Below are 27,581 nucleotides of genomic sequence, written 5' to 3'. Positions count from 1 at the left end.
ACCTGGTACATCGTCCTTGTATGTATGGATGTGATACCTGTGAGAATGTTTCACCCGGCTGTGTTCCCACCATATGGTTGGCCTACAGCGAGTTTACCAAGAGCAGAAAGGAGACAGTTTATATTTGTTTATAACTGACTTGATTTTTGTTAGTTTGTCATATGGGAGTTTTATAAGTGTACATTCAGAAGGGATACTTTGAGCGGTGGATTTAATATGAGTGTTGGCGGTGCTGGATGAAGCTTGGCCAGGTGCTTTAAAAAAAAAAAAATATATATATATATATATACATATATATATGTAAAATTTAAAAAAATAATAAAAATAAATATATAATATATATATAATGAAATGGTGTGAAGCTTTTATTTTGTGAAATTTTGTGACATCCCATGGACTGTACTAACAAAGATGATACCTGTGAGAAGGTGTCACCCTGCTCTGTTCCCACTGCAGGTTGGATTAGTGGCCTTTATTTTGGCACCTTGAGTCTCTCATGTAATGGGGTTACCAGAAGAGCTTTGACTTTGTTTTGATTCTTGATCGTTTTTTTGTTTTTTTTTGTATGATGCTGCTTTGGAGCCTTTAGCTCTCCACCACCATCGACATTGATGCAAGCTCCTCACTTTTTTTTTTTTGTACAATTTGTATTCATCTACAGTTGATTGCGTTACTGGCAGAATGGATTAATTTTCATCTGAGACTTTTAAGAACAGCGGTTACCAACATTGACATATTCCGTGGTGACCGTGTGAGTGCAGGGCCACACACCATGCAAGCTCCTGTACTCGATGAGTTGAAAGTGAAAACGTGAGTGGACTGCCAATATGAAACCAGCGATGCCCAAAGCTGATACTCGACGGTGCACTTTGGAAAGCAGAATTTGCAGACATGTGGAAATTAGAATTACAATATGAATCTGCATTCAAATTATGACAGCATATAAATTGTCTCCACCACGCCATTACGCATTGGCTTGCTCCCATTTCTCCTGCTCTTAAAAATATGTCCTCGAGCAAATGACTGCTTTATTATTAAATGTTGATACATTCTCCAAACTTCTTCTTCCAGGGGCCACATACAGAAAAAAAATGACAATGAAAAATGAATGAATGATGAAAATACGACCATTTGGCCTTTTTTCACTTTTCATTTATTTAACATGCTAAAACCAATTCATCATTTTTGCAGCCTTGTATCTCACTGCATTGCCATATTGTGAAAAATCACATCTACAATCATAACCACAGCAAAAAATATGCCATGTTAAGCTGACTTTGGCATGGAATAGAAAGCAGAGCGAAAAATTGCACTTCCGAGGCACGTCTCAGAATCTTTCAATCCACTCCTGCCGTTTAGCGTATGAAATCACGTCTTTTTTTTTCCTTCAGCCCAACAGCTACCTTACATATAAGCCTGCACATATTGTGTAAGTAAAGTACAGCTCCCGGGAACCTGACTGTCCCTCAAGGTGCCATGCACACTAGTGTTTTGCAAAGTGTGAGGCAACGCCTCCCCCAGAGATTGGGGATGGATTCACAGCAGCATGAGAGAAAAGAATAGAAAATATTTTCTAACTTGCCAAACTGACTCCAGTAATATTAAAGGTAGCATGACTGGTGAGATTTTGAGGTGAGCAGAATCAATTTATCGAGGGCTTATGTTCAAATCATTTATAAGCAGGTGCAATTATTTTGAGATTTTTGCTGTTATCAAAATTTGCCAATTTTAGTGGCTTGTTTTTAATTTGCAACAATTTACAAGAGGACGCCGCAAAAGCATGAGACGTATCAGAGCACAGAAATAATTCGTGCTTCAGCAGCCAGAAGGATGATCTTTGACTGGAGTGGGTGTAGTTGGCTGAAATGAAAGAAGACTGGGACATATTTCAAGTATCCCTTTTCACAATTTCTGTCTCTGTTCAATTATGGCAAGCGATGACTGAACGTTACTCGTGTTAAAAGTAGATGCGACTTACGTAGATAATGTAGTTACCTAGTTGGTGGTTGTACCTTAATATATATATATATATATATATATATATATATATATATATATATATATATAATATAAATATAAATATAAATATAAATATAAATATAATATAATAATATAATAAAATATATATAAATAAAATATAATATATAATATATAATATATAATATATAATATATAATATATATATATAATATAATATAATATATATAATATATATATATATAATATAAATATGTAAATATATAAATATTAATATATAAATATGTATATAAAGCATGTTTCAAGCCACAGAGTTGTTTCAGCTCACAGCAAAACATTCCAAACTCCAAAATTAGCATCGCGAGCTCAAGCAAGTTGAATCATGCCCGCCACCCACAAGCTATTTTTCACCTGCTGCCCACCTCCATCAACAATAGTGAAGCAGAGCTCCGGGCCGGATAACCACAAATACAGACACAACAGCGAGCACATGGCCGGCATGCTCCCTAGCTTAACCTTTGTCCTTGGTGATGGGTCCCCGCTGTTTTAACCCAAACACTCTGCAATGAGCGCAAAACGGACACCATACGAAGACAAAGGCAACGTTCTCTTCCGCTCACTCTGAGATAATTGGCTCGCTTGGGATAAGCCCGGCCTGCAAACAAGTGAAGCTTGCCGCACAATGAATGCCAGTTAGTTTTTTATCCGCCCCGCTGTGGTGTCATGCAAATGGAGGCAACAAGTAAGCTCCCTCGAGATGCAGACTGTTGCACTTCTCGCAAACCTTCCAGCTGCCTTCCACCAGCTGCTTGACCGCAGCACAGTAAATTGCACATTGCATAATTTTTTTATTTGCATTAAACACAGTCCTATTATATCTGTTGGGTTATTCCAATCATATATTATATATTTTATTTATATTTTATTTTTTATAATATATACATTTTGCACTGCGATTTTGTCACGTACATGCAAGGCTGCAAGGGTACGAGAAACAAAAGACTTTTCCAGATACATTTATTTAGAGGTCTAAAATCATATTAGCTAGCAAGACTTAGCAATAGGCCTTTCAAGAGGTCATTTTTTTCAAAACTGGTATGCAAAAATGTCTCCAATTTGAGCAGCAGACAAAGTGACCTCTTTTATATAATGAACCAAAAGCTTAGTCGAACGTTCTCAATTCACGGCAACTAAGTGACAGGAGGAACGAGAAGTGTTTCCCGCTTCACGCTCCATTTTACCTGGGAGGTTTTTTTTTTCCAGACCTTTTCGGAGTGATGCGCTCGGCAGCAGATCCCAAGGTCGTGGCCCCGAGGGGACGTGCATTATCAGTGATTCACTTTTCTTCTGTTGCGGCAGCTAATTAAGCTCTACAGGGATAATGGCCTCCTCGCTGCCAGGAAGAAGTGCTTTAACACGGATTTTAATGCAACGCAGCATGTGCGGTTGCACTTTTTTTTTTTTATCTCCACATCCCTCCATATTAATAAAACATTTTGGTGCGATATCATCATGTCTGAATTCTTATGTTGGGGTTAAGGTTAGATCTTTGAGATGACATCATCTCCAATTCCCCCGCAACTCTACGACCACGTTCGATCTTGTTTACCTGAATCAATATTTGCCGTGTTTGTAATCATTCTCGATTTTGGCTTTGTCCAAATCATCACTATGTCAAATAGCAGGGAGCCATAATGCAGCGCTCCATTTTCATCCCTGGCTCTCACAAAGAAAATAGTGTCATAAGGTCACGGCTGCTCTGCATGATGCCTTGTGCGTTGTGTGTGTGGAGAGGACCTTGTCAAGGAGAATATATCACGCTGAGAAAACAGCGGCGGAGAATTCCGAACAGGCACAAAGTGGTAGCAGTTTCTCTATCGCCCGCTGTCAAAACATCAGACACTTGTCGGGGGGGGCAGGCCAAACACCGCCGAGGCATTCTGCTCAGTTAGGAAGGAGATGAAGAGTTCGAGTTGTGACATCTTCAACTGAGGGGATATCGAGCGAATGGCTCTGTAGAGTGGAGCATTGGAAACAATAATTCCTTTAACAGTGCTTCATTTTTTTAAATTGTTAGTAATTGTTATTACAATGTTTCCCAACCTTGATTGACCCAAGGCATATTTTATGCAATCCGAAAAAATCTCACAAAATACCCCAACCAAAAAAAAAAAAATCACGAAATTGAAATCAAAGCAGGTATTTGTTATTTTGGACACCGCCGCCCTACGGCACAACAGGCGAACCCTTTAATCAAAGGTGGGACGCAGCGCCGGTGGATAGAAAGCGAGGGTCGAGCCAGATCGGGTTTCTACGCCGCTCTGTACCTTAATCCTGGATTTGGAGACCGGATAACACAAAGGCAGGGACGGAAAAACACAATAACAGAGGTGGCATGGGATTGGTAGCTGCTGGTTGATGTGAAAGAAGGGGCCTCCTGGGGTGGAGTGAGGACTAGTGGAAGCTCCTGGGGGGGGTGTATAAATACCTACAGGAGGATGCAAAGTCTCCAGGGGGTGACAGACGCTCACTTACCCGGTGATGGGATAGAGAAAAGACAAGCTCAGCTTTAATTTTAATGCAGCCCGCGACAGAAGTGAGGAACCCTCAAAAAAAAGTTGAGGGTTGAAAAATGCTGTGAGTGAAAATGAATTAATAAAGGGGGTGATGACCTAAGCAAAGTGGACCGTATCAGACAACGCAAAGAGGCCGAATGGCGTCTCAGGTATTTGGTGGTGACGCTTTCTCGCCTCTGGCAGGAGATTCTCCTTTGCCAATTTTCATGCACCACAGCTCAGCCGGGGACTGCCTGCCAAGCACCTCCCACGGCCACAGCATGGTCTCTGCAGGTAAGTGGGCCTCCATCTGGATTACTAACATCATTTATTTACTACACTAATGGCTGGCACGTTTCTTCTAGTACATAATAACGTGCTCTGACATAAAGGCTGAAATGGAGATGTCAAAACAGGCATCCGATCAAGCTAGTTCATATGTGTTATTGCTTTCACAATGAGAATATTTTCTTCATTTTTAAACATTGTATGCATAAAAAAAACAATAAAGTGATGAATAATTTAATGAGAATAATTTAATTTTTGAATTTTAGTGATTTTTTTAATACAAAAATAATGATAATTCCTCTGTATTAATGTCGATTTTTTTTGTAGTCTCATCCGGGCTGTCCCTGGGTCAGCCGTCCAAGCGTTCTCAAATGCAGCTCTCCGCAAGCTCCCTGGCGAACCCCCTGGGCAACAGCCCCCCGAGCCTCCATTACCCGGTCACACCATGTCATTACAGCAACCAGCAAGCCACCTACGGCATCATGGCAGGTAGGCAGGCTGCCATTATGCTCAGTTTTTCTTTCATTTGTTTTTTGCGTACCTCTCACTGTGTCATCTCAGTTGTGATTGACGTGTGACTGAAGGTGCCTTTCTTGCATAACAGCTCAGGAGATGCTCTCCGCGAGTATTTCTCAGACTTGTATCCTGCAAACGTGTGGCGTACCCCCGCCTAACATGGTGAGCGCTGCAAACTCGCTGCAAGGTAATCACACAGTTCCATCATTTCAATTATAATGAAACTTTCTCATTTTGCCTGATTTGGAGTTTACAACTCTTGAAATCAACAATAAACTGCACAATTAATATTAAATTGGCCAATTGAAAATACAATTCTTCAATTTCTTGTCCATTATAGACTTTTCTAACGACACACTTAAAAGGTTTTGGCTCACATAAAGGAAATATTTTTTGCTGCGGCTTTGATGAAACACCAACAACACCAAGGCTAATTTAGCCATATTACATCATTTCAATTTTTCTTTTACCCAATGTCCTTGACTAATGTTCCAAGCAGCGCATACAGTCGACAACAACTTTTTATTTTCACATTTCTCCCAGCAAGTATCAGTGAAGCGCACTTTTCTTTTTTCAAACTCAAAAAGGCTTCAAAAATTGGAGGTGGAGTGTCAAGCTTCAAGAAGAGAAGAGCTCCTTTGGGAGTTGATGGAAACAAGAGAAAAGTTGAGCTGCAACATACATTTTGAGATTTAGCTCACTCGGGAAAACATAGATGTGCGTATTTAGAATCCTGCTTTATATATTATGACGAAAAGAACAAAATGTTTGGTCCGTTTTTAACCATAGATTGGAAAATAAATGAGAAGCATTGATAGCGAACAAGCTAGCTAGTTAGCTAGCTAAGTTACATATTAAGGATACATTTATAGTTTCATTTCAGCGCTCAATATCTTGCATCAAACAGTGTGCTCAAGCAATATTTCATCATTCTGTCCACGTACATGACGGACACAGCAAGAGATGGAGGAAGTGGTCCTGATTTCCAAGTGTTGGACATGACTTGAAAAATGCAACGGTTGTTAGTTTGAGCCTGGGGGCTTTCTGGAGGCTGTCAAATGGATAACACGAGAAAAATGTTGACGCCGTCACTGATGCAATATTGATCGAACGCCACCGTTGCTTGGTAATATTGATTACCTTTGAGGGGTGCCCATGCCGTCATCTTCAGATTTTAGATGGTGGACATTGACCTATTGACGGAATAGTATCATTTGATTCACTGCGTTATAAACGGGATGACGTTTATGATGCAACGATTTTAGAACCCATCTAAAGTCTCTACTCTTCATTTAATGTTCTGGTGACTAACAGAAATTTCCACACTTCTCGTGTCCTTCCGTCCAGGTTCACTGACACCATGCTTGTACAAGTTTCCAGATTCCGGTTTAAGCGGCAGCTCCTGCGCATTAAGTCACGGTTTCTCATCGCTGCCCTCGGCTCTCCTTCTAACTGATGAGGCCCCTGGGGGCCCCGCTGTGGGCGAGATGAAAGTTAACATTCAGAAGAAGAGCATCCGGGAGCTGGAAGACACCCCCGCTATGGACTCCCCCCAGATACAAGAGCTGGAGATGTTTGCCAATGACTTTAAGATAAGGAGGATCAAACTTGGTGAGAATTGGGATGGAAATGCCACGCCCACTTTCATTTACTACGTTTGTAACTTGCCATTAATATATTCAAGCCACACACAGACACAAAGAAGACTTTCACAACTACTGTAAGTGACTTAGTAAGCTGCAATAATATTTTCATTGGTAAGGAAACCGGAGAGCAGTATTGCTGTTGTCTGTCTACATGTTGCTGCACCGTTTGTGTTCTATGGCTTAAAGTGTTATTTTAAGGTTGCTTCCTTTAACTAGGCTACACTCAAACCAACGTGGGCGAGGCACTCGCCGCCGTGCACGGTTCAGAATTCAGTCAGACCACAATCTGCCGCTTTGAAAATCTGCAGCTGAGCTTCAAGAACGCCTGCAAACTGAAGGCCATTCTAGCCAAATGGTTGGATGAAGCTGAGCTCGCTCGAGGTGAGCCAGTCGCCAATTTCTCCCATCTTTGAAGTCTCTAATTCACCTTCCTCTCACATCTCCTTTCAGCTCTGAACAATGATAAAATTGGAATGAATGAGCGAAAGAGGAAAAGGAGAACAACTATCAGGTATTTTCTTTTTAATCTGCCTTGTCACTGCAGCTATTCAGGTTTTTTATTCTCTGCTTGCTCCTCAATTCAGCCTGGGAGCTAAGGAGGCTCTCGAGCACAGCTTTGTGGAAAAAAGTAAACCATCTTCCCAGGAAATAGCCCGGATAGCTAAAGGCCTTCACCTGGAGAAGGAAGTGGTCCGAGTGTGGTTCTGTAACAGGCGCCAGAGGGAGAAACGAGTCAAAACCAGCCTCAGCTCCTGCTTGGCCAAATTGAGTACAAACTGCTTAGGCCAGATGAGTAAAACACATCGGTCGATGATATAAATCATGGATGAACTCATAATATTTTGCTTTATATTGAGTGTTTTGTCTGTAACCAAGCAAAATTAATGTATTTTGTTGTTGTTGTTGTTTTAGCACAAAAGGTGTGGGTGGCTCAACAGAAAAGAGAAGGGGGAAAAAAAATCTCATTTTTATAGCATCAAGAATTGTAATTCACATTATGTCTTACTATTTGTTTGTGAGTTGAGATGCAATTTTTATTTCCCTAATTATACTTACAGTAGTTGTACTGCACAACACATTATTTATATTCAGATGTAATATATGATATTGTTTAGTATATTTAAAGTCATTGGAGTGTGTTAACTCCACAAGTTGCTGTACTGCAAACTTGTGGCTGACAGGAAACAACAAAAGGACCTAAAAAATGAGCTTTGGTGTCAAATTGGTGAAGTCATACATTGTAATTCATAAATACAGCCAGAGGATATTTACCAAACTGGCAGTTATTTTACGGAACTGATGTGAAGTCAGGTCACACGTTTAAAATACGTTCAAGTTGAATCCAGCTAACTGGGACAACTCCGCCCCCTGCCGTTATACAGTTGTCACTGCACGAGTAACAATTTTAAAATTGAACATTTTTATTTTTCGGCTGTTTTACAATAATTAGAATCATACTGTAATTATTGTCTTTTCTTCTGAAAGCGGATGTGGATACAGTTTATAAGGAATAAACCTGTCACAACCCAAAACTTTATTTAGTTTAACTTGTTACTTACTATTGAAATAGATTAAAATCTTCTATGTAGCTACACCAGGCGTGGCCAACTAGTCAGAGACACATTTTTTTACCGTGTTACCGCAAAGAGCCAAATCATACATATGGGCACACATGAACGTCACTCCATATCATCATTATATCCTTTAAATTGACAGAAATTGACTCCAACAGTACTAAGACCACAGGCCAGTCATTTTCAACAATGAACATTGCGTGCACTGTCTCTGACACACAAACTCTCAGTTCAACAAAGTCCACAAATAAAAACATAATTTACAATAGCGTTTTTTCACTTACTTTGCATGTTGCTTAGTGCGACTTCTGGCGAACTCCCCTTCGTTGCATGGCTTTTTAGCCCGTGCAATGTTCCAACCCAGTTGATATGATGCAAGCGTGACAGTCTCTGAGTGGTTCGTAATTTTTTGGAAAAACTGGTCCTGTTTTTCTGCATGACTTTTCTAAGTGTCCAACTTGCAAAATTCAGTCCCTTTTGGAAAATCGTTATCGGTGTTAGCATGGAGTGAGCTGAAGTGGCGCTGAAGATTTGAAATGCGCTATTGACATCTGACATGTCAGGCAGAATGGCTTGCCATTACGTTTAACAAAAAAAATGAAACTTTCCCACTCTGTTAAAAACGTCCTGTGTTCATCTTCTTGTTTTCGTTTCGCTGTGATTTTTCTCCCTGCCATTTTGAGAGCGAAATTTACACTAGTTTGCCCAACACAAATGTTGATATGAACGTAAAAGAGCTGCATGCAGGCCTGAGCTACATAATACATAAAGCTAACCCCATATTTCAATTTTATCTCTCCATCAATAAGTAAACCAACAAGTTGTACCAGAAGAAATTTTATTACTTATAAAATCCCATTTACACAGTCCAGTAATTAAGGAAACAAGTGCACATACACACAAAATAAAACCTCCCAAGCAATCGAAAGTTCAAAGATGTTTTTGCTCAATGAATCTTCTCAAAGATGTTTACAAATGTATGACTGAATTATTAAACTCGTTTGTTGTGCATGAGAGATACATGCAAAAAAAAAAAAAAAAATCTAGGGAAACGTAACAAAGCAAAAAAATGCCCTAAGACAGAAGAGAAATGTTTCCGTGTTACTCATGGTCACTCAAAGATCATAATGAGCAGGAACACCTCTGTTATCACAGTGACAATCTCTTTGCAGTGTGTGTGTGTGTGTTTTGGACAACAGGCAGCTCGTCAAAAAAAACAATGAAAATGCATAACTGCACAGCAGCTAAAAGGGAAGCGAGATGGCAGGACAGGCGGCAACCTGCAATCCCTGAAGAACTTGTGTGATTTATACAAGAAGATAAAGACCAACCAAGAGAACCCCCCCTCCTAAAAAAAAAACCCCTCCTCAATTAGCATAGAATGCTCTACAGCAAACAGCAACATCTTCAGTTAGTACCAATAGTCAAAAGTGTCACAATCTGTACAGAGTTGATTCACCAATTACTTTAATGTGAAGCTGAGGTTTCAACCTGTGAGGCTTCACTCATTGTGTGCATTTTACACTCCCAAAAAAGGAATACGACTAATTGGAAGCAAAGAAATATGTAGTATATGATTTTGTATAGAGTCAAGTTTCAGCAAAGATAGAAGATGATTTGCATAAGTATGCGCTGCAGCCCTTCCGAAGAAAACGAGCTGCACTGTGAACAAGAGTGCAGGCGGCATCCGGCTTTTTTCCAGTCGAGCGCAGATCGTTCAGCCAGCTCTCTAATGTCGTAATAAATATTTGAGTAGAAGTAGAGCAATCGACAAAACGGTAAAATGTCTGTCGATGCGTGTCAGTGTGTGTGTGTAACCATTTAACCTGTGTCAAAGTCAGTGCGTCAGTCGCCATATGAAAGAGATCAGAAGCTGTTAGTCCACGCCGAGGGCGCGGAGCTGTCTCTCGATTTCATCGTCAGACATGGTAGGTTGTTTGGACGAGGCGGCGGCGGCATCGGGGGTGTTCTTTCCTGCAGCCGGAGCTCGGACCATCTGCGCACACACAAATGGAGACACGGAAACTGAAAACATGCTTACTGGCAGCTTTTCCTGTCCGGCGGGTGCAATTAACGACATGTCATGATTTCTTATCTACTTGCCAATTCTGAGGCAGCTTGGGAAATTCATGTCCCCTCCCGGTCTACAGCTGTGCTCCTGCTTATTGCACAATAATGGCTAAGGAGCTGCAATACCTTTTACAACCGCTAGAGGGAGCCCGACGCATGGCTCAGCTCCACCATGCAGTAGCTATTTTTAATACTTTATTTTTTGGAATCTCAAAGATTCCCCAGTTTAACATCACATTTGAATTTATGGGCAAAAAAAGGTCAGATAAAATAATATCTTTATTACACAGTCCCATCATTTAACTGTATCAAAATTTGCTTGAGTGAAATATCACGTTGGACAGCCACTAAGATGCTCACTCTGGAGCTGCTTACCTTTCCTGAGATCTCAATACCAATCTCATCCAGAACTTGGTTGACAATGTCCTGAGATTCCTCTTCATCTCCAGACTCATCCAAGAAGTCATCCAAGGTATCGTTTACTAAAACGAGAAGGACGTGGACAATGACGTCTTTTAGTTGAGACAATTTACAACAAGCAAGCACATTTTTTCTTAATTTTTTTTTTTTGCTCAAGCGGGCAGCATTTGAATTTCAGCCCCCTGTGTTTAATGTTTTTCCCATGTGTGCATTGCCCTTACTCATCTCCTCCGTCATGTCCATCTTCATGTTCTCCTTCTGGAAATCTTGCATCATCTGCATCGTCTTCTGAGGATCCATCTTTTTGTTGATGGCTTGCATTGTCTGCAGATATTATTCACAACGGCCTTTTAGTTCAAAATGTGTGGCGTCGCAAATCCAGTGCTGGTGACTAACTCCACTTGATGCAAACACTCAACCAATTCACGATCACGCCTCATTAATTGGAGGGCTTAATTATAGCTGACCTGTGTGTTTACAATGGTTTGACTTGGAAATGAGCAAATGGCTTCTGGGCTCTTTGTTCCCTTCGCGCTTCATTGGCAAAGCTGCGATTCAGCTTCACAGAATTCACACTCTGATTTGATTTCCAAGGTGTCATGTTGAGGAGAATACCTTTGCGGTGGAAGACATGGCCCCGGCCATCTTCATTTGGGAGTTCATGAGCTTGGTCTGCGTATTCATGGAGGTGACTTTGGAGCTGACGGCGTACGTGCGGTTCTTCTGTTTCCTCAGCTGGACCAACTGCTTAGCAAGGATTTTACATGCCTCCCGGTTGCCACTCTTGGCCATTTTTTTTATCTCTGCTTCCTGGAGAATCGAAGTGGAAAATGTCGCCAGTCATCATCTTGTAGTAACAATCATCCATCTCCAATCCAAGCAATTCATCAACCTGAAGTCTATTTCCACGCGACCAAGAATCGATAAACCAACAAAGATACCCACAGAGCTCCCAAGAGAATCACTCTGTGTACAAATATAGACATTAGAACCAAAGCCAATGTGGTTTAGGCCACATTCAGTGGCGAGCAAATGCACGCTTTTAGCTTTGGTAAACATCTGAATATACGTTACCGCCCACAGGCATGGAGATTGTGGTTGTACACTTCCCAGGAGACAACAGAGAAGCTCCGGGTTAAGAGGAAGCAAGCCGAGCCTCTGAACATCCTTGTTTATTTCATGTGTGCGCTGTAAGCATCTTTATCGGAAATAATTAATTATTCATGACTAGAACTTGGCTCACCCGGGCACCACACTATGTGCTGCATTAGTGTCAGACCTGCTGTGTGAAAATAAAATTTGGAGTGAGGAGTACAGAGGCAGACGGTGATTATCGTAATGTCTGCTCTGCAGCATCCATTTCAAACAAATACAGTTGTAGTGAGTGGAAATGTCGCGGAGGCTTGGCCAACAACTGTCAGGCTGAAAGGCAGACAGATGCCTGAAGAGCGGCTGGACAATGTCTTGCTGCCACGGTCAATTTGCTCAAGCTTATGCAGGACAACCTTTAAGATAAACTGAAAATGATATGAAGTAAAACCATCAATTATTTCACATCTATTCTTCCTTTTTTGATATAATATAACATAACATAATATAATATAATATGAATACATTTTCTACAACAGTCTGATTTAGTGGGCTCCACCTACAGAAAAAACTTAAATTAAAAATGTTATTCCATTCAGGGGGGGAAATAGATTTTGCAATTTGTGCTTTTTTGCTGAAGAAAGTGCAAGAGTATGCAAGTACTCCGGGCTAAACTGCAAATGTAGGTCATATCCACCTCTTAGCACCAAGTTTCTCCTATTTGGAACATGCCACTGAGGTTCAAAAACTCCCCTAATTAGCGCAAATGTGAAATTAAAACCTTGTCCCCCCCGGAGGAGGTAATTATGTCCCGTATGATATTTACTTAATACAACAGAGGCGAGAGTATGCGATTTGTTTCTTTCATCTGGCAGCGAGAGGAAACCTTGTGTGTTTTTTGTGCAAACACACGAATGTGGATATGAGATGAAGAGAACCGGTTGCATGTTTTGCCTGTGGCAAAGCCACCGTGGCAGATCCATCATGTCTATTAATTGAGATCCATTAGTCCGACAGACATAATCCCTGCAGTGGAAAATGTCCCTGCATGTCTCGAAAGCAAGGAAGGGGGTCATGGTAGGATTTGATGCAAGATGTCGGAATAAATGCAAAAAAATCAAACTCCCTATTTTTGTGCATGTTGGAGTCTCACCAATTGCTTCTCTTGCCTCTCCAGAGCTGTTCTGTCTCTTGTGATCTGTCTCTGGGTGCCGCGTAACTCTCTCGACTGTTCCTTGATGACATCTTAGGGAAGACAGAAAAAAAAAAAAAATTTTGACGTTATTTTAATAGTGAGCAGCGTGTCCGTGCTTCCCACCACACGCCAGACAGCTCGTATTGCTACTTAGTCAGCTTTCTGACTCCCACGCTATCGCTAAGTGGTATCATGTGAGATAATGGATGAGCATAAATCAACAAACGATTTGTGTAAGCAAGCCAATAGGGTGCGCTAACGCGCACTTAAAACCTCAGTACAAATATAAATATTTTTCCATACATTCATTTCCTAAAAAAAACAAAAAAAATTAAATACAAATAAATGTCCAAAATAGATACAATACAGTAAAGAAAATAGTCTATAAATGAAAAGTAAATGTATTCACATCCCTAATAATAAAAAATATTTTTAAATATACATCCATGTTCTACAAGAGTTGTTTCTGTTACGCTCCTTTAAATCACCGGAGGAAAAAAAGGGAAAATGTAGAATGAGCAGAGTAGAGACTTCAACGAGCTCCTATGTGAGAAAAAGGGGAGGGAGATTTCCAGAAGCGACAAGAAATCCGTTTTATGGAACAGAAAGTTCTCTTGGATTCGATGGATCCACGTCACGTCGCGTCGGACCACTTGCGAGAGCCAAACGTGAATACGTACAAAGTGACGCAGCGAGTACGTATTCGAGTGGGAGGGATATCGTCCGACAAATACAAGTGATCAACCCCCCCAACCTTTATTTTTCCAATCACCTAATAACCACAATGCAATTTCAACCCAAGGCTAGATAATATTGATGCGAGACAAGAGCAAGTAAGGAACACTTGGTGGATTTTGCCCAAGCGGAATCCCAGAAGATGCGATATTGGCTTGCTAACACCAAGACGATGGTAAGAACCAAACATGGATGAGTGAAACTAGGAAGAGGAGAAGGTCGGTCGCCTTAACATGCAATTTTGTGTTTTTCTCCCTTTTTTTTTCTCTCAACAAAAAGATCTAGTACAGTGTACATCAAGATTTATATGCCATTTGTTCTGCCATCCTCATCGTGCCCTCTACCTAATCACAATTAACTATGGATTGAATTATTAATTCTTTTTGATAGTGGCTGCCTTTTGACCTTATCATGCTTGATTATCAGCCTGAGGAAAATACTTTGGAGATTGAGAGACCACTCAGAATTTTGACAACTCTATATATAATCAACTGAGCTATTTTTCAACACAAATGGATCACTGTACAGACTAAAATGAACGTAGGTTCATAATAGCAGACGTCAGATAGATCGATCGATATCGGTCGACATCGATCGATATCGACAGACTGACAAACATCTGTTTAATATAATTTCAAGTAAAACATTAATGTGAAAGTTGTAAGGTTAACCAAATGGTGTTCTATTTACAAATCGCGAGAAGACCAATTTATTCATAGTTTACATTGAAAAGTACATTTTGACATTTTTCAGGCTTTTTAAATACACCCTAAAATGACATTCGTAGCTATTTCCGCACGACCATTATTATCTTCCAAATGTAAATCTCATGGGAACTACTGATACAATGCTGAGAGTGACAATGTGTCCAGTGACTCATGGAACATCTGAAACAAGTCAAACGGGTTCAATTGGAAGCCGAACTTATGAGGTATGGACGCAACACTGATACAGTCTCGGGCTAACAACACAACTTAGCTTAGCTTGTGCCCCAAAACAAACTTACCGTCGACAGTCTTCTTCTTCTTGAAAAGGGAAGCCATCGTTCTGCCTTTATACAGACTATTATATAAAATATAAAGGTTATAGAGACAAACTAAAACGACTCCGGGCGTAAACTAAGTACGGTGCTTGATGGAGCGATCGACCGGTAGGTTAGTTTAGCAGCGTCGGCGTCTTCCTGGTTGACTTTCTGTTGTCGGGTTGTTCCTCTCTCAGCTGACTGACTGGCTCGACCGCTCTGTGTGACGTCATGAAAACACTCCTTGTGCTGCCTTCACGTGTACTCGTGAAACATGAAAAATAGTCTGATAATAGAAAAAAAATAGACCGCTTCTTGTTTTCATAAAAATGATTAAATCGTGTCTGCTTGATTATATGAACAGAATCATAGGTGCAAAAGAGAGATGTTGTTTCAAGCAAATCAGCGTAAACCTTACAAAAACACACACAAAAAATAAAAACAAATCAATATTTCCTGGATTAAATCCTGTCGTGAAGGCAGCATCCAAATTACAGACCTCAAAAACTAAAATTCAAAAACATAAAATATGACTTTACAAAGAAAATAAATCTCAGTTTTGATTGACAATGTCAGAAATTTAATTTTCCAATTACAACCAACCTTAATCTCTAATGAATAACAAAATGAATACAACATCAGGACCAAAAAGTAATGAAGCAACCAACTGCTCTTTTACACACACAAAAGAAATGTCTGGTGCCTCATTTTGCTTGCCAAGGATGCTAATCCGAGTTTCAAGATTGAGCTCAGTGGTCTGGACAATGTCTTGAGATCCAAGGCTTAAATTTCTATTTTTATCCTTTAAACTATTCCATAGTCTCAGAAAAAAAACTCTTAAAGTTTTGTCAAACAAATGGTTGGTTCAACAACTCAATATTATACATCACTTACAGGATGCAATTTGCATATAATTCTAAAAGATTGGATTTTTCAGTACCTTGTTTTTCTTTACTTCATTTAAGTGTTGCACGATGCATGAGTCAAGACAAAAATGGAACTGGTTTTAAGACAACAACAACAGAGTTGCTGCTGGTGAACTAAAAAAAACAGCAGCAAAAAACAATAAAAAAAAAAAATCTCCACAACTCCTCACAGTATCAAAGCATGTTCTCTCAATTTCCTTCCATAACTCATCATCCCAAGGGACGGGGGCTTCCCTTCCCTTCCCCTCTATTGTGTATTCATATTGTCTTATTTCATATTGATGCTGAGGGCAACTTTATGGGGCGAGGTGGGACTCATGAACCATAACCAACCCAATTTAGTGCATGTGTGTGCTGGTGTTAGTGCCGTGGATGGCAGACATGGTGGGAGATGCCCAGTTGTGGCTGGAGGAGAGGAGAGAAGGAAAGAGGTGACTTTGTAAGGGAGGAGGAGGGGAGGGTGCATAGCCCACAGCTCTTCTATCTCCGAGGAGAGGTGTGCAGAGGCATGTCGTCCTGAGGCGTAGTTCTTGTTAAGGTTATTAGGGAAGATGTTTGCCACTAATCACTTGAGGACCACGGGGACCCCCACCCCCACCCCTCCACTAAATAGGGCTCATCATCATCGGGCCTCAGTGGTGAGAAATCTGGCCCCGAGCATTTAGGACTCCTTCAGGTATACAAACTCTGAATTTGTCATATGCAAAATCTTTTTTTTTTGTTGGTCATATCAATAATGGCAAAAATCATAATGTCTTCCAGTTCCGTCTATATAATTTCAGTTAAGAATCAGCAATGGCTTTTAAATAAATAAATAAATAAATAAATAAATAAATAAATAAATAAACGGTCTTACCTTATCGTAGTTTATCGCAAAGTGGTTAATTTATCTTTATTTTTGTTGAAATGTTACTTAAACTTTGCCTGCACAGTGAATAAAAATTCCATGACACAACTGTTTGGAATTTGAACAAATATAATGCATTCATTGTTTTGAAATATTATGAACTTGGAAGTCAACCAGCATTACTGAACAAACATGTTCAACTTTGGAGGTGCCATTATATTTTAATGTCCTTGAAAATGAAAATTGGTCCCCATCAGGGCACTGTGAGGACGCGCTTTGACGGAAAAACAAAGAAATCGTTTAATCTGTTTTATTATCTTCTATCGCTGCAATAGCTTTATTCCCAATTTGCTTCTATCAACTCTTATCTGGTATCACTTTCTTCCTCCACTTCTCCTCCTATGTCTAACATTTAGCCTTGGGCAAAATGTAATGTTAAAAAGCACCACACAGAGAGTGGAGAGACTTTCATGTGTGAAATGAGAAACCCTGAACAATCCACGGGAGTCGCAGCCATAAAATGCACCGGGCTATTCAGCTTTAAGGTATTATTGAACAAATCGCTTGAATCCCCTCACTTGACATCCGTGACGTTGCTGTAGGCTGATAACAACTGTGTTTTCCCCTTTCCTGTCCAGATAAACCAACTTATGGACCACCGATGAGAGCGATGGGTGGTGATTTATGCAAGTGAAACCTAGGAGTCCACAAAAAAAACAACTAAAAAATTCTTTGTAGTGGTTTGACATTGTTTTTCCTCGTTTCGTGTCTGTGCCGTTTATAGAACATCAAGGGAAAAGAGAAAAAAGGAAAAAAAATCCAGATTGAGGTGGCAGTGTAAAATGTTATTGCGATATGTGCCATCCCACTACAATCCTGCAAAAAAATAAAAATATAAAAAATATATAAATTCTGATTAACTCATTCACTGCCAATGACTTCAAATATTCATTTTAACTGGGATGGCAGTGAATGAGTTAAAATAATATTTTTAATTGTGCTTTAGTTGCAATGTCTAATATTGCAAAATAAAGTAATTTAAAAAAATACAACAGAAAAATACAACTGATTTGATTTCATTGCATTGTAGGTGTGCCTAATATTGTGACCATCTGACTAAAACAACAAAACATTCCTTTTATATCTGTGTTGTCATGCAATGGAATTTCAACTATATACCTTCTCAGGGGGCCTCGGGGTGGATATCGACAGACATAAATCCCAACTTGTTGTATAATAAGACCTCATATATGTCTATTTTTTTGAAGCATTCCCGTGTCCCTGCCATGTAACAAGTCTGAAATATGTCTGTATGCAAAACGGAGCAACGAGGGGGAGGCTGGGGATTTTGCTGCTGTCTGATGGATGAATCCAACAAAGATCTCAAATAGACAACATGAGGTAGGAATTAAATAAATGTGAGTTGGACCACAATGGAATGTCCCATAAAAAGGGAGGGCTAATTGAAGAACATGTGGGGGGGACTGATTGAAACAAGAACTGCAACTCATAGACTCGATTCTTGGGACATCTGGAACCCAGCGGGCGGCCAAGAGGAGTGATCAGCGAGAAGATGGCGAAGGCTACAGGGAGGGCAATAAATCGAGCGAGTGACTCCACTCGTGGGACGACTCCTGCCACAAAACAACATCGGGGAATTGTGTGTAATAAGAGATTATTCCCCCCCCCCGTAGTGCTCGCTCATCATCATCATCATCATCATCATCATCCCCCTGACTCGCAAGCCCAGAAATATTGCGCAGGTGCACTTGGACCACACACGCGCCCGACAAGCAGATGGTTTTGCAAGTAAGGTCACGCCGCCAACATGCTGCTGGCGCCAATTTTGGATGTCACAAGCTCCAATGATGTTGCCTTTTATCCACAGGTCCATTTTGCCCAAGGAGGCCAATCTGTGTGTGGACATGCATTAAAAGCATCTCTCCTAAGGCTATAAGCAGCCATCTTCATCCACAAGCCAGGCTGGAGATGTTAGGCTGGTGGTCCCAGCAGGAGTTCGACTCAGACGCCGCATCAGCATAAGGGAATTTAAGTCATTATGATTGGAAGGGCAACAGAGGACACTCTCCAAATGAAGGTGAAGGTTTACAGTAGTTGGAGGGTGTTAATACATTAAATGCTTGATATCATTAGTCAATCACAAAATTGGTGTCGTGGTTTTAAAATATAAAAATTATAGTTATAATATAAAATATAGTTCCCTTTGTGTCTTTTTCCCGCAAGAGTGACTTTTGTCTGCAAGTAAATTGCAGAGGTATTTTTTTTATGCTTTAATTTCATGCATATCCGATACACAAACAGAAACATTAACATTATTTTGTTTTCCGAATGCAGTGCGAATTTTTACATTAAATGCATGTCAAACTCGTATTTAACACCAAGCCCGTATCTGTCATTGGATGGATTCCCCTCGGTGAAAATGACCCCCGCATTTGAGTCTTCATCATCTCATTAACTTTTAGCCAGCAGCCAGGGCGGCTTCATTATCTTCACACATGCAGAATGAGCGGCAAAAGTGGAGGATGGACTAAGTAATTATGTGCTTTTAAAGCAAGGTCAGCGTTGAGACTCTGAGGGAATATCCAATATCTTCAACTCACTTTCTTCAGAGCACTCACGTTCACAATGGCGGCCGGGCCCGGCTCCCTTTGTTGTCTTTGCAATCAAAACTCTCATTACCATTCAAGAGATTTCCATTAATGACATTATTAAAGAGTGAGATAATGAAAACAGGGAAGCATGGCGTTTGCGTCGTACACAAAAAAAGACTCAATTTCCATTAATGATCAAATGAGTGTGTTTCTCATTAAACAGCGACCACATTGCAAATAAGCTAATTTCTTTGATTTTGACACGAATAAGCAAGTTGTTGACACATAATGGTGCTGTTTATCCTGTTAGGTCTTTTAGAATGATAATGTGAAATTAAAAGCCACACCATGGACTTGAAGAAAAAAATAGTCTATCCAGGGAAAGAATGATAACGATTATATAGCTAAGATATTCCTGATTCTGCATTTTCATAAACAAGCAGTCAGCATCATCTCACACCTGCTTCATCAAGACTGGAGGATAGATTTTTAATTAAACATCTTAATTAGCCACAAAACTGACTCTCTTTGCACCTTATAGCTCCTTCAGTCAGTATTTTTTTTTTTTTTTTTAGCAGCTCATACTGCTTCAAGGACATCTCCAAACTCAAAACATCATCACAACAGAATGTGCTTCTGAAATGTGTCTCGCTCGTAAAATCGTCTTTAGATCCAAAGCACCAAAGGTTCTTCCGTTATTCCTTTAGGGCTTAGGATCAGAAAAAGCAAAGAATTCCAAAACTTCATAGTCATTTCTGTCGTTTTCTTCCCCTTCCCCTTTAAAACATCTTCTAATAATCATCACTGTGCCTCATTAAGGCAAAGTGGAGAGGCGGCACGAGCGGCTCCAGATGTTTGGTGGAAAACCCCCGAGGTCGAGTGTCTGACACGAGCAATTCATGTGTGTCTGTGCTGCTGTAATGCACACTCTCAAGTGTGCAAAAGTGTGTGTGCGCGACAATATATCCAAGTGTGTGTGTCCCGAAGGCGCTTGGTGTGCTCTACTGCCCCACTTCCACACTGAGTGTAAAACAGCATGAAGAGAAGCATTAACATTATCTATGTAGGCCTATCTTTACAAAAATATTTTAAAAATTATTTTATTTCTGTTAGCTTGATTTCAATCCAGTGAAATATATTTATAAGCCGATTCAAATTATCTACAGAGTTGTCTTAAACTGATGGCCTATTTTCGTGAAGTCTAATCACAGCAGGAGACATCGCCTGAATAATGTGCGCTCCCACTGTGAGATCAAAGTGAAAGAAAGATGGCGGAAAGTGACGGAAGCGTTAACCATTTGTCGGGCTCCCTCGGGTCTCATCAGTCCCGGCGACTCGAATGTGAAACTCAACAATGACAGCGAGCTGGGCCTGATCCGGGGAATAATAATAAATCAGCCTGTTGTCTTATTTATGTCTCACTGGTATATATTGGTGCAATGATGAATAGTAAACAGGTGTAAATAGTATTGCCTCCATGCATGTGTGTGTGTGTGTGTGTGTGTGTGTTGTTAAAAAGCTTCTTTTCACTCTTGAAGGTGGTTTTATTTCATTTGCTTATTTGTCCAACCACAATGGAACAAGCAGAATTTGATATGAGGTCTGCACATGACATAAAAAAGCAAAATAAATAAATATAATAAATCAACAAATAAATCAACACATGAATAAAAAATAAACATAAAATAAAACAAAACAAACAAAAATAAAACATATTTTCAAAGATTTTACACAATTGTGCACACACTCTTGGAAATAAAATTTGACTGTTCAAAATTCATGAATACCATTTTAACTTGCATTAAATGGGACCATCTTCTGTACAGTGAACACACTGACCTGCCATCAACACTTTCTCCACAAGATGCCCTCATACTCTTTCTTCTCTTTCCTCATACTCTTTCCAGACCACACGCAGCCTTGTTTTACCCTTCCAGAATGTGTGGAATCACCAGAATGATACACAGCATGAATGAAGCCACAAAAATAAAACTAGCATATTGCTATGGAACCATTTACATTCGCTAATCTCTGGGCCATCTTGAGTCATTTCTAATATTACATTTTATGCGAGGAGCTGCAGTTAAGTAGCACTATAAAAACCAGCATAATAAAAAGCTAACCAGTAAATTGTTTAAGTGTGATGTAAACAAACAGATGTAATAGAATTTTGGAGGCCATGTAAACCAAGGGTGTATGTATTTAGTACATACGTAGCAAGTGTGTGCAGACCAGACCCTTTCCAAATGGGGGCGTGAGAGAGAGAGAGAGAGAGAGAGAGAGAGAGAGAGAGAGAGAGAGAGAGAGAGAGAGAGAGAGAGAGAGAGAGAGAACAGCCAATCAGAAGAGAGCTGAAGTCTTGACAGGAGTTTTTCACTGGGCTCGAGTGTCACAAGTTTTTGGTGGACTTTGTGGCCCCGGGTGGTGCACAGCTGGAGGCGCATTGTCAGCATTCAAGCAGGACGGCATGGCCATTGTATGTGTTTGCCAATATATGGAGGTTCGGAAGAGTGAGGGGACGCAACCAGCCTGAAGCCCGTGATAGTCCAGTAATCTCCGTTTTGCTCTCTAGCTATGAGCTGCCTGGATGTGATGTACCACCAAAGCTATGGAGCACACCTCCTCCCTGCAGAAGCCTACAAGTCGACATATTACAATCATCATTGCCAACAGCAGCAGCAGCAACAGCAACAACAACAGGTGAGACTTTCATTGCAACATACATTGAAGAAAGGCGTTATCAGAAATGTTGTTGAATCAATTCTATTACTTGATTTGATTTGAAAAACACAGAAAAATAAATCCTGTATTTTAAATGACCTCCCTTTTCATTCCATGCTTTTTTGATTCTCCTTCCAGAGGAAGCTGAGCTCTCAAACTAAGATGCACAACTGTTCAGGCCAGCAGCAAGGCGGAGGACGAGGAATACCAACCAGAGATCCGTGTCTTCGCCCGGCTCCCGGAACCCAATCTGGATGTTTATCATTACACGACTTGGAGGTTAAAGACGGAAGTCAACCAGCAGGTGCGGAGTACTTAAACTCCCGCTGTATATTGTTCACCTACTTCCAAGGCGACATCAGTGACGTGGTGGACGAACATTTCTCTCGGGCACTCAGTCAGTCGGCCGGACTTAACAGGGAGCCCAAGCCGAGCCGGATGATTCAGACGTCTGCCTCAAACGGATCATGGAAAGGTAAACAGAGGCATTGGGATAGTTCCTCGAAAAATGACTTTCATTCTTTGACTGATTTACATTTTTGTTTTAGATGGTGAGTCACTTCAGAACAGTCCAACATGGAGCAGCGCCTATCCATCCCCTTCTACCACCTGCCTTCCTTCTGTCTCGTTGTCAGACTTCTCCCCAAGTCCAATTTCCCTCAACCCGGCTGACGGCGGTCTATGGGCTGGTCACGTGCTCTCCCAGGCCGGCCTCCAACCGCTAGCTAGCCTCACAGACAGCTGGACCTACAGCCTTAACCCCCAAAGCACAAGTAGCTACCCAAACGTTCACGATGTCTACCATCCACACCACCGCACTCACATCCATACTCGCCATCACCACCGGCCTATGTTGCATTCGTACCCGAGTCCCGGCACGGCGCTCGAGTCCAGGTTTAGTCCTCTTCTGCTGCCTGGTGTGAGAAACCAAAGTCAGTCTACAGCCAGCGCAGGGAGTTCCCCGCTCAGCGAGAGCGCAAAGACAGAAATGGACCCCAGTAGCTGCAGCCCAATCACGGCTACATCTATTCCCTGGACACCTTCAACTCTCCATGGATCCTTGGAGTTGTATGATTCAGGTTGGTTCGGTCACAAGAATCCAATCAAGTGTATAAGTACGCGAAGTGGGAATAACAATGTTTTATTGTCTCTCTGCAGCTCATGAGCAGACCAAAGCAAAGTCATCAGTCTGGTTCTAAGTGCTGACGTGCATTTAAGAAGGACTAAGTGGCATCATCAATTGGTGGTTGCAAAACCAATACGACAATGAACAATATGGATGGACTCTTCTACTACTGTTCCTGCCTTATCTACATAACTTATGACGGAGATGAACTCATTCATTCTATGTGTTTGAGCAGTTCTGTTTCAAGAGCAATGGGTCAATATCATTATATCGTACTTTTTCCCCCCTCATCAGTCTTAAAATACACGGCTAAACATTTGCACAAATACCAAAACAATGATAAATCTCTTAAAATCATCAGTAATTTTGATTTTCTATTTTAGTATTGACCATTTTGTCCCTGAAATTGTTGTCCATCCTGTCGTCTTTCTTCAGTTTATATTTACATTGTCAGCTTGTCGTTCATTTTTAGTTTAGGAGTTTGGCAATTAATCATTTCAAAGTCACCTTATAGTGATATTGACCCATATACCAAATGTGTACAGTTTTGCCTTTCAAAGTGTGCTTTTTTTTTTTTTTTTTTTTTTTTTGCTGGATGACATCTGTGCCTGAATGCTACCTTTAAAATTTTTAAATTTTGCCTCAAGGGATTGTGTGTTGAATATTTTGATACTGTATGTTTGAATGTAAATAATAAATTATGACGTTCTATTTGCAAATGAAGCTGTTTTATATTAACAGAAATTCGATAAATTCACATCCACAGAAAAATACAATGGTCTAAAAGCAAAATCAAATACTGAGCCCGTAAACCAAACTGATGTGTAAAAATGCTAAAACCGAAGACTTCACAGCTTTCACCACTGAATTGTTGCTAGAGGAAATAGTTTGCATTCCATAAATAGTTATTATAAGATACCATAACAGTTTTTTTTTTTTTCCTCTCCTGACAAAAACATGCACTTTAAATCACACGCACAGACAGTCGACAAACAGCAAGAATGCATTTGTCTTGTCTGGACAGGAAGTTTACTGGACCCGGCTGACAGACAGTCAAAGTGAGCACGTTTGTTTTTTTCTACAATATTACTAATAATAGACTTGACAAAATACAAAGAGGAGAAATACAATAAAAGTGTTTTTAATTCAAAGAGTTAATTTTGTGAAATGCTCATCTCGGAGTAGATTCCTGGCAAGTTTCTTTAGTTAAATAACATTTTATGTATACAGTGCAGCCAGACAGTTGCTATTCCCAACAGTAGTACCGCAAAGACATTCCAGCTCAAACTTCTCTTTTATGTGGTTCTGTTTATTAGCCAGCAGCAGTTCCAGAACTAATCACGCATCAAGCAAGAAATCTCAAGTGGAGCATGCTTCGAGAATGATGTTCCAAGAATTGCTTATAATTTGAGATTTCTTTTTTTTCCAGCTTGACAATGAAGATGCATGACCCTGAACAGGAAAATAAGGAGTACTCAACCAATTCAATTTGAACAAAAAACAAAATGCGATGCTCATTCAGTTTGTGCAATTGGTTTTGAAGGTTAAAACAAGTAATTTGTACATCATGTACCCTCTTTTTTATAAACTACACTTTAGCCATCATGGAAGATTTGCTCAGTAGACAAACAATTCTGAGAAAATCCTATATATTGAAATGAATTAAATTAACAGGGCAACGTAGAAAAAAAACATACCATTTTTAAAAAGTATGGTGACATTTAGGAAGATTTTGCAACGCAGATTGTCTTTTCTTACAGAACTCCTAATTAGCATTAGCATTTAGCAATTATATGCTAACAGACATCCCACTGGCACCCTCGGAGAATCACTCCAGGCACTTCCATTGCAGGAAGAACGACAAAGTTCACAAAAAACAATTCTGGAGTCTCAAAAAGTCAGTCGAGACAAGTAATTATTCATAAATTTTGTTTGAGAATGATATGTATAGTATTTTAATTCACAGACTATACTAAGAAATACAAGAGAAGAACCAATTTACTTTGTAAATAACTGAACAAATAGAAATGAGAGTAAATGTACTTGGCACCTAAAAAGTATGTGTGTCGTTAGACATACACAAAATACCTATATCTGGGTCTTTACCTCATCTGCTTCTTGCAAAAATTGCTTCTTTTGTATCTAATACGTTTCAATTCACCAGAGCATAATTGTATTGGGTTTAAAGAATTGGAAAAATAATTAGATTGGACTCTTTTTTTTTCCTGATCCCCATTTCAAACCTTATTGAGGTCAGATAGGGATTACTGAGCTTGCTGCCCCTTAAAAATTATTGAGAACAAACAACAAACACACTCAAATGAAATATTGGCTCAAAATAATAATATTCGATGGATTCTCTGGTGGGAGGGGCCAAACCGAGGATGTATGTTATCAATCCACTGTTGGCTCCGCCCCTCCTATGTCAATCTTGAGCATGTCACACCTTTTCGACTAAAATTCAGTTCATAGTTGCACCAAAGTAGAAAATAAATATTTATGGTTGTTAAACTACACAGACGGAACATCCGCCAGACAGAACACCAGACAGGCTGCATTCCTTTGCTTGGCCACACACAAAGAAGGAGAACATACTCACAGTAGTCACTGTCTGTATTTAACCACTCTTAAGTGAAGTTAAAAGATTTCTAAATATATTATACATGTTCGAAGACAGTTGCTTAAAATGTGCAGATTCTGAGAATTATGTTGTAGCCTACTCAATTGTGTCACTTCGGTTTGAACTTGGGCGCGATTGCGATGTAACAATTAGCTAGCTAGCTAGTTGCTTCCTGTAAAGAAATCATTTTAGTTTTTTTCCACGTTTTTTTTAAATACTACTTCTGTACTAACATATTTTTATAATAGTACCTGAGTTAATGATAACTAAAATATGTCTCACTAGTACGTGTTTTTTCAGTTTAAACTTTTTTTTCCAGGTTGGCGCCACATTCGCCACAAATCATTCTTGCTTCCGAGAACAACAACCAATTCTCTTAAGGCCTTGAACCTTGCCTCTCAGAATTTGAAATAAATACATTTTCAAATAAATCACAGATGAAAAGTATTTGTAAACTAGGAAGAATAGAGACACAGAATAAAGACACCATAATAAACCAAGAGTCGGTTTTGTAAATAATAGTCAAACTTCATCTATGTCTGCAAAGCCACCAATGCTTTTCCAATTGGGGGGGTGGGGGGGCAGTCCATTCCATTCAGTAGGTTATTGCTGTCAGCTCCACTCCGACTAATGTTCCAGTAACCGCAGAGGCCAGTACATAGCTGTCATTCCTCTGCTCACTCAAAGCACATTTAGCAACCAACACCTGTTTCCCCCCTGCTCAGTCTCCACAGTAAGCCCTGTCCTCTGTTTGGGCAAGCAAGAATCCACTTCATGACTTTTATGAGACAAATTTGGGGGAGGCTCACTTGTACGAAAAATCCAAAACAGAAAGCAAATACACTTTCCCTCCCACCCGTACAATGAGGTGAGGTACGGCGCTGAGTGTATCGAGCTCAGATCTATCATGGTCCTGTCATGTTGCCAATTAGCTGCCGAGGAATGGCCAGAGTGTTTATAAAGTGCAAGCTACACGGATACAAATTCTTGTTAAATGATTGGATTAGTTTGTTTATTTAGTCGTTGATTCGTGAAATGCAGTATTTTAAACAAATTGTTATGAGGAACTAAAGTACAATTATTCATTGGTCATTTCTATTATTTCATATATTTAAATATTTATTGGCATAGGATTGCATCTCAATAAATTACAATGGCATATAAAAATGTATTCCTTTAAGGAATACATTATGAATATGTAAAACTATTTTTTTACAGGTTTAGTAAATAAACAGGAAAATACTTTTCAATTCAGGCTTAATTTCCAAATTTTTTGTGATTAGCTCCAATCATCAAAATGACAAAAGCATTATGAAACATTTGACTCCGTGTGTAGTGCGTCTTATGAATTTCACTTTTTGCATACAATGACTAAAAAAAAAATATATATATATATTTTAACAAATTGAGTGCCCCCTGTTTATATAGTATTACTTTATATCAGACAAATTAAACAATATAATTGGGAAAAAACAACAACAACATTACACACAGCACTAAGGAATCCCTTGCCAACTGAGCCATGCATCTGCCTGTCAATCATTCAACCGGGCCCAATGTGACCATATACAGTACCTGCTGCTCTCAATTCTGCTTGTAGTGACCATACCACGCATACCAGAGTCGCAGTGGCATTCCCGGAC

General features: G+C 39.9%; 3 protein-coding genes across 8 annotated transcripts; 2 read left to right on the top strand and 1 right to left on the bottom strand.

Moving 5' to 3' along the window:
• The first annotated feature begins 4,470 nt into the window (after positions 1-4,470).
• Positions 4,471-8,190, top strand: pou1f1 (POU class 1 homeobox 1). The gene is made up of 7 exons (XM_037240481.1): positions 4,471-4,826; positions 5,148-5,309; positions 5,425-5,523; positions 6,684-6,947; positions 7,199-7,363; positions 7,433-7,493; positions 7,567-8,190. The coding sequence occupies exons 1-7, from the start codon at positions 4,691-4,693 to the stop codon at positions 7,799-7,801; spliced, it is 1,122 nt and encodes a 373-aa protein (XP_037096376.1). The 5' UTR covers positions 4,471-4,690; the 3' UTR covers positions 7,802-8,190.
• A 1,187-nt stretch (positions 8,191-9,377) lies between these two features.
• Positions 9,378-15,292, bottom strand: chmp2ba (charged multivesicular body protein 2Ba). The gene is made up of 6 exons (XM_037240531.1): positions 15,072-15,292; positions 13,289-13,380; positions 11,662-11,856; positions 11,268-11,370; positions 11,002-11,108; positions 9,378-10,552 (listed from the first exon to the last, which is right to left on the bottom strand). Exons 1-6 carry the CDS (start codon positions 15,106-15,108, stop codon positions 10,433-10,435), a joined length of 654 nt encoding a protein of 217 aa, XP_037096426.1. The 5' UTR covers positions 15,109-15,292; the 3' UTR covers positions 9,378-10,432.
• On the top strand, positions 14,092-24,041 carry vgll3 (vestigial-like family member 3). 6 transcript variants are annotated; one of them, XM_037240493.1, is made up of 6 exons: positions 14,092-14,240; positions 18,128-18,957; positions 22,044-22,171; positions 22,331-22,667; positions 22,741-23,271; positions 23,351-24,041. In XM_037240493.1, exons 3-6 carry the CDS (start codon positions 22,046-22,048, stop codon positions 23,389-23,391), a joined length of 1,035 nt encoding a protein of 344 aa, XP_037096388.1. In that variant the 5' UTR covers positions 14,092-14,240; positions 18,128-18,957; positions 22,044-22,045; the 3' UTR covers positions 23,392-24,041. The 6 variants fall into 6 exon arrangements, with proteins under 6 accessions (XP_037096388.1, XP_037096392.1, XP_037096391.1 ...); XM_037240497.1 differs by lacking the exon at positions 14,092-14,240 and having other exon boundaries at positions 17,896-18,260; positions 18,402-18,957; XM_037240496.1 differs by lacking the exon at positions 14,092-14,240 and having other exon boundaries at positions 17,896-18,260; positions 18,373-18,957.
• The last annotated feature ends 3,540 nt before the right edge of the window (positions 24,042-27,581 follow it).

The sequence above is a fragment of the Syngnathus acus genome, chromosome 21, assembly GCF_901709675.1.
Source record: "Syngnathus acus chromosome 21, fSynAcu1.2, whole genome shotgun sequence".
Classification (NCBI taxonomy): Eukaryota; Metazoa; Chordata; class Actinopteri; order Syngnathiformes; family Syngnathidae; genus Syngnathus; species Syngnathus acus.
This window is presented reverse-complemented; position numbering and strand designations above follow the sequence as displayed.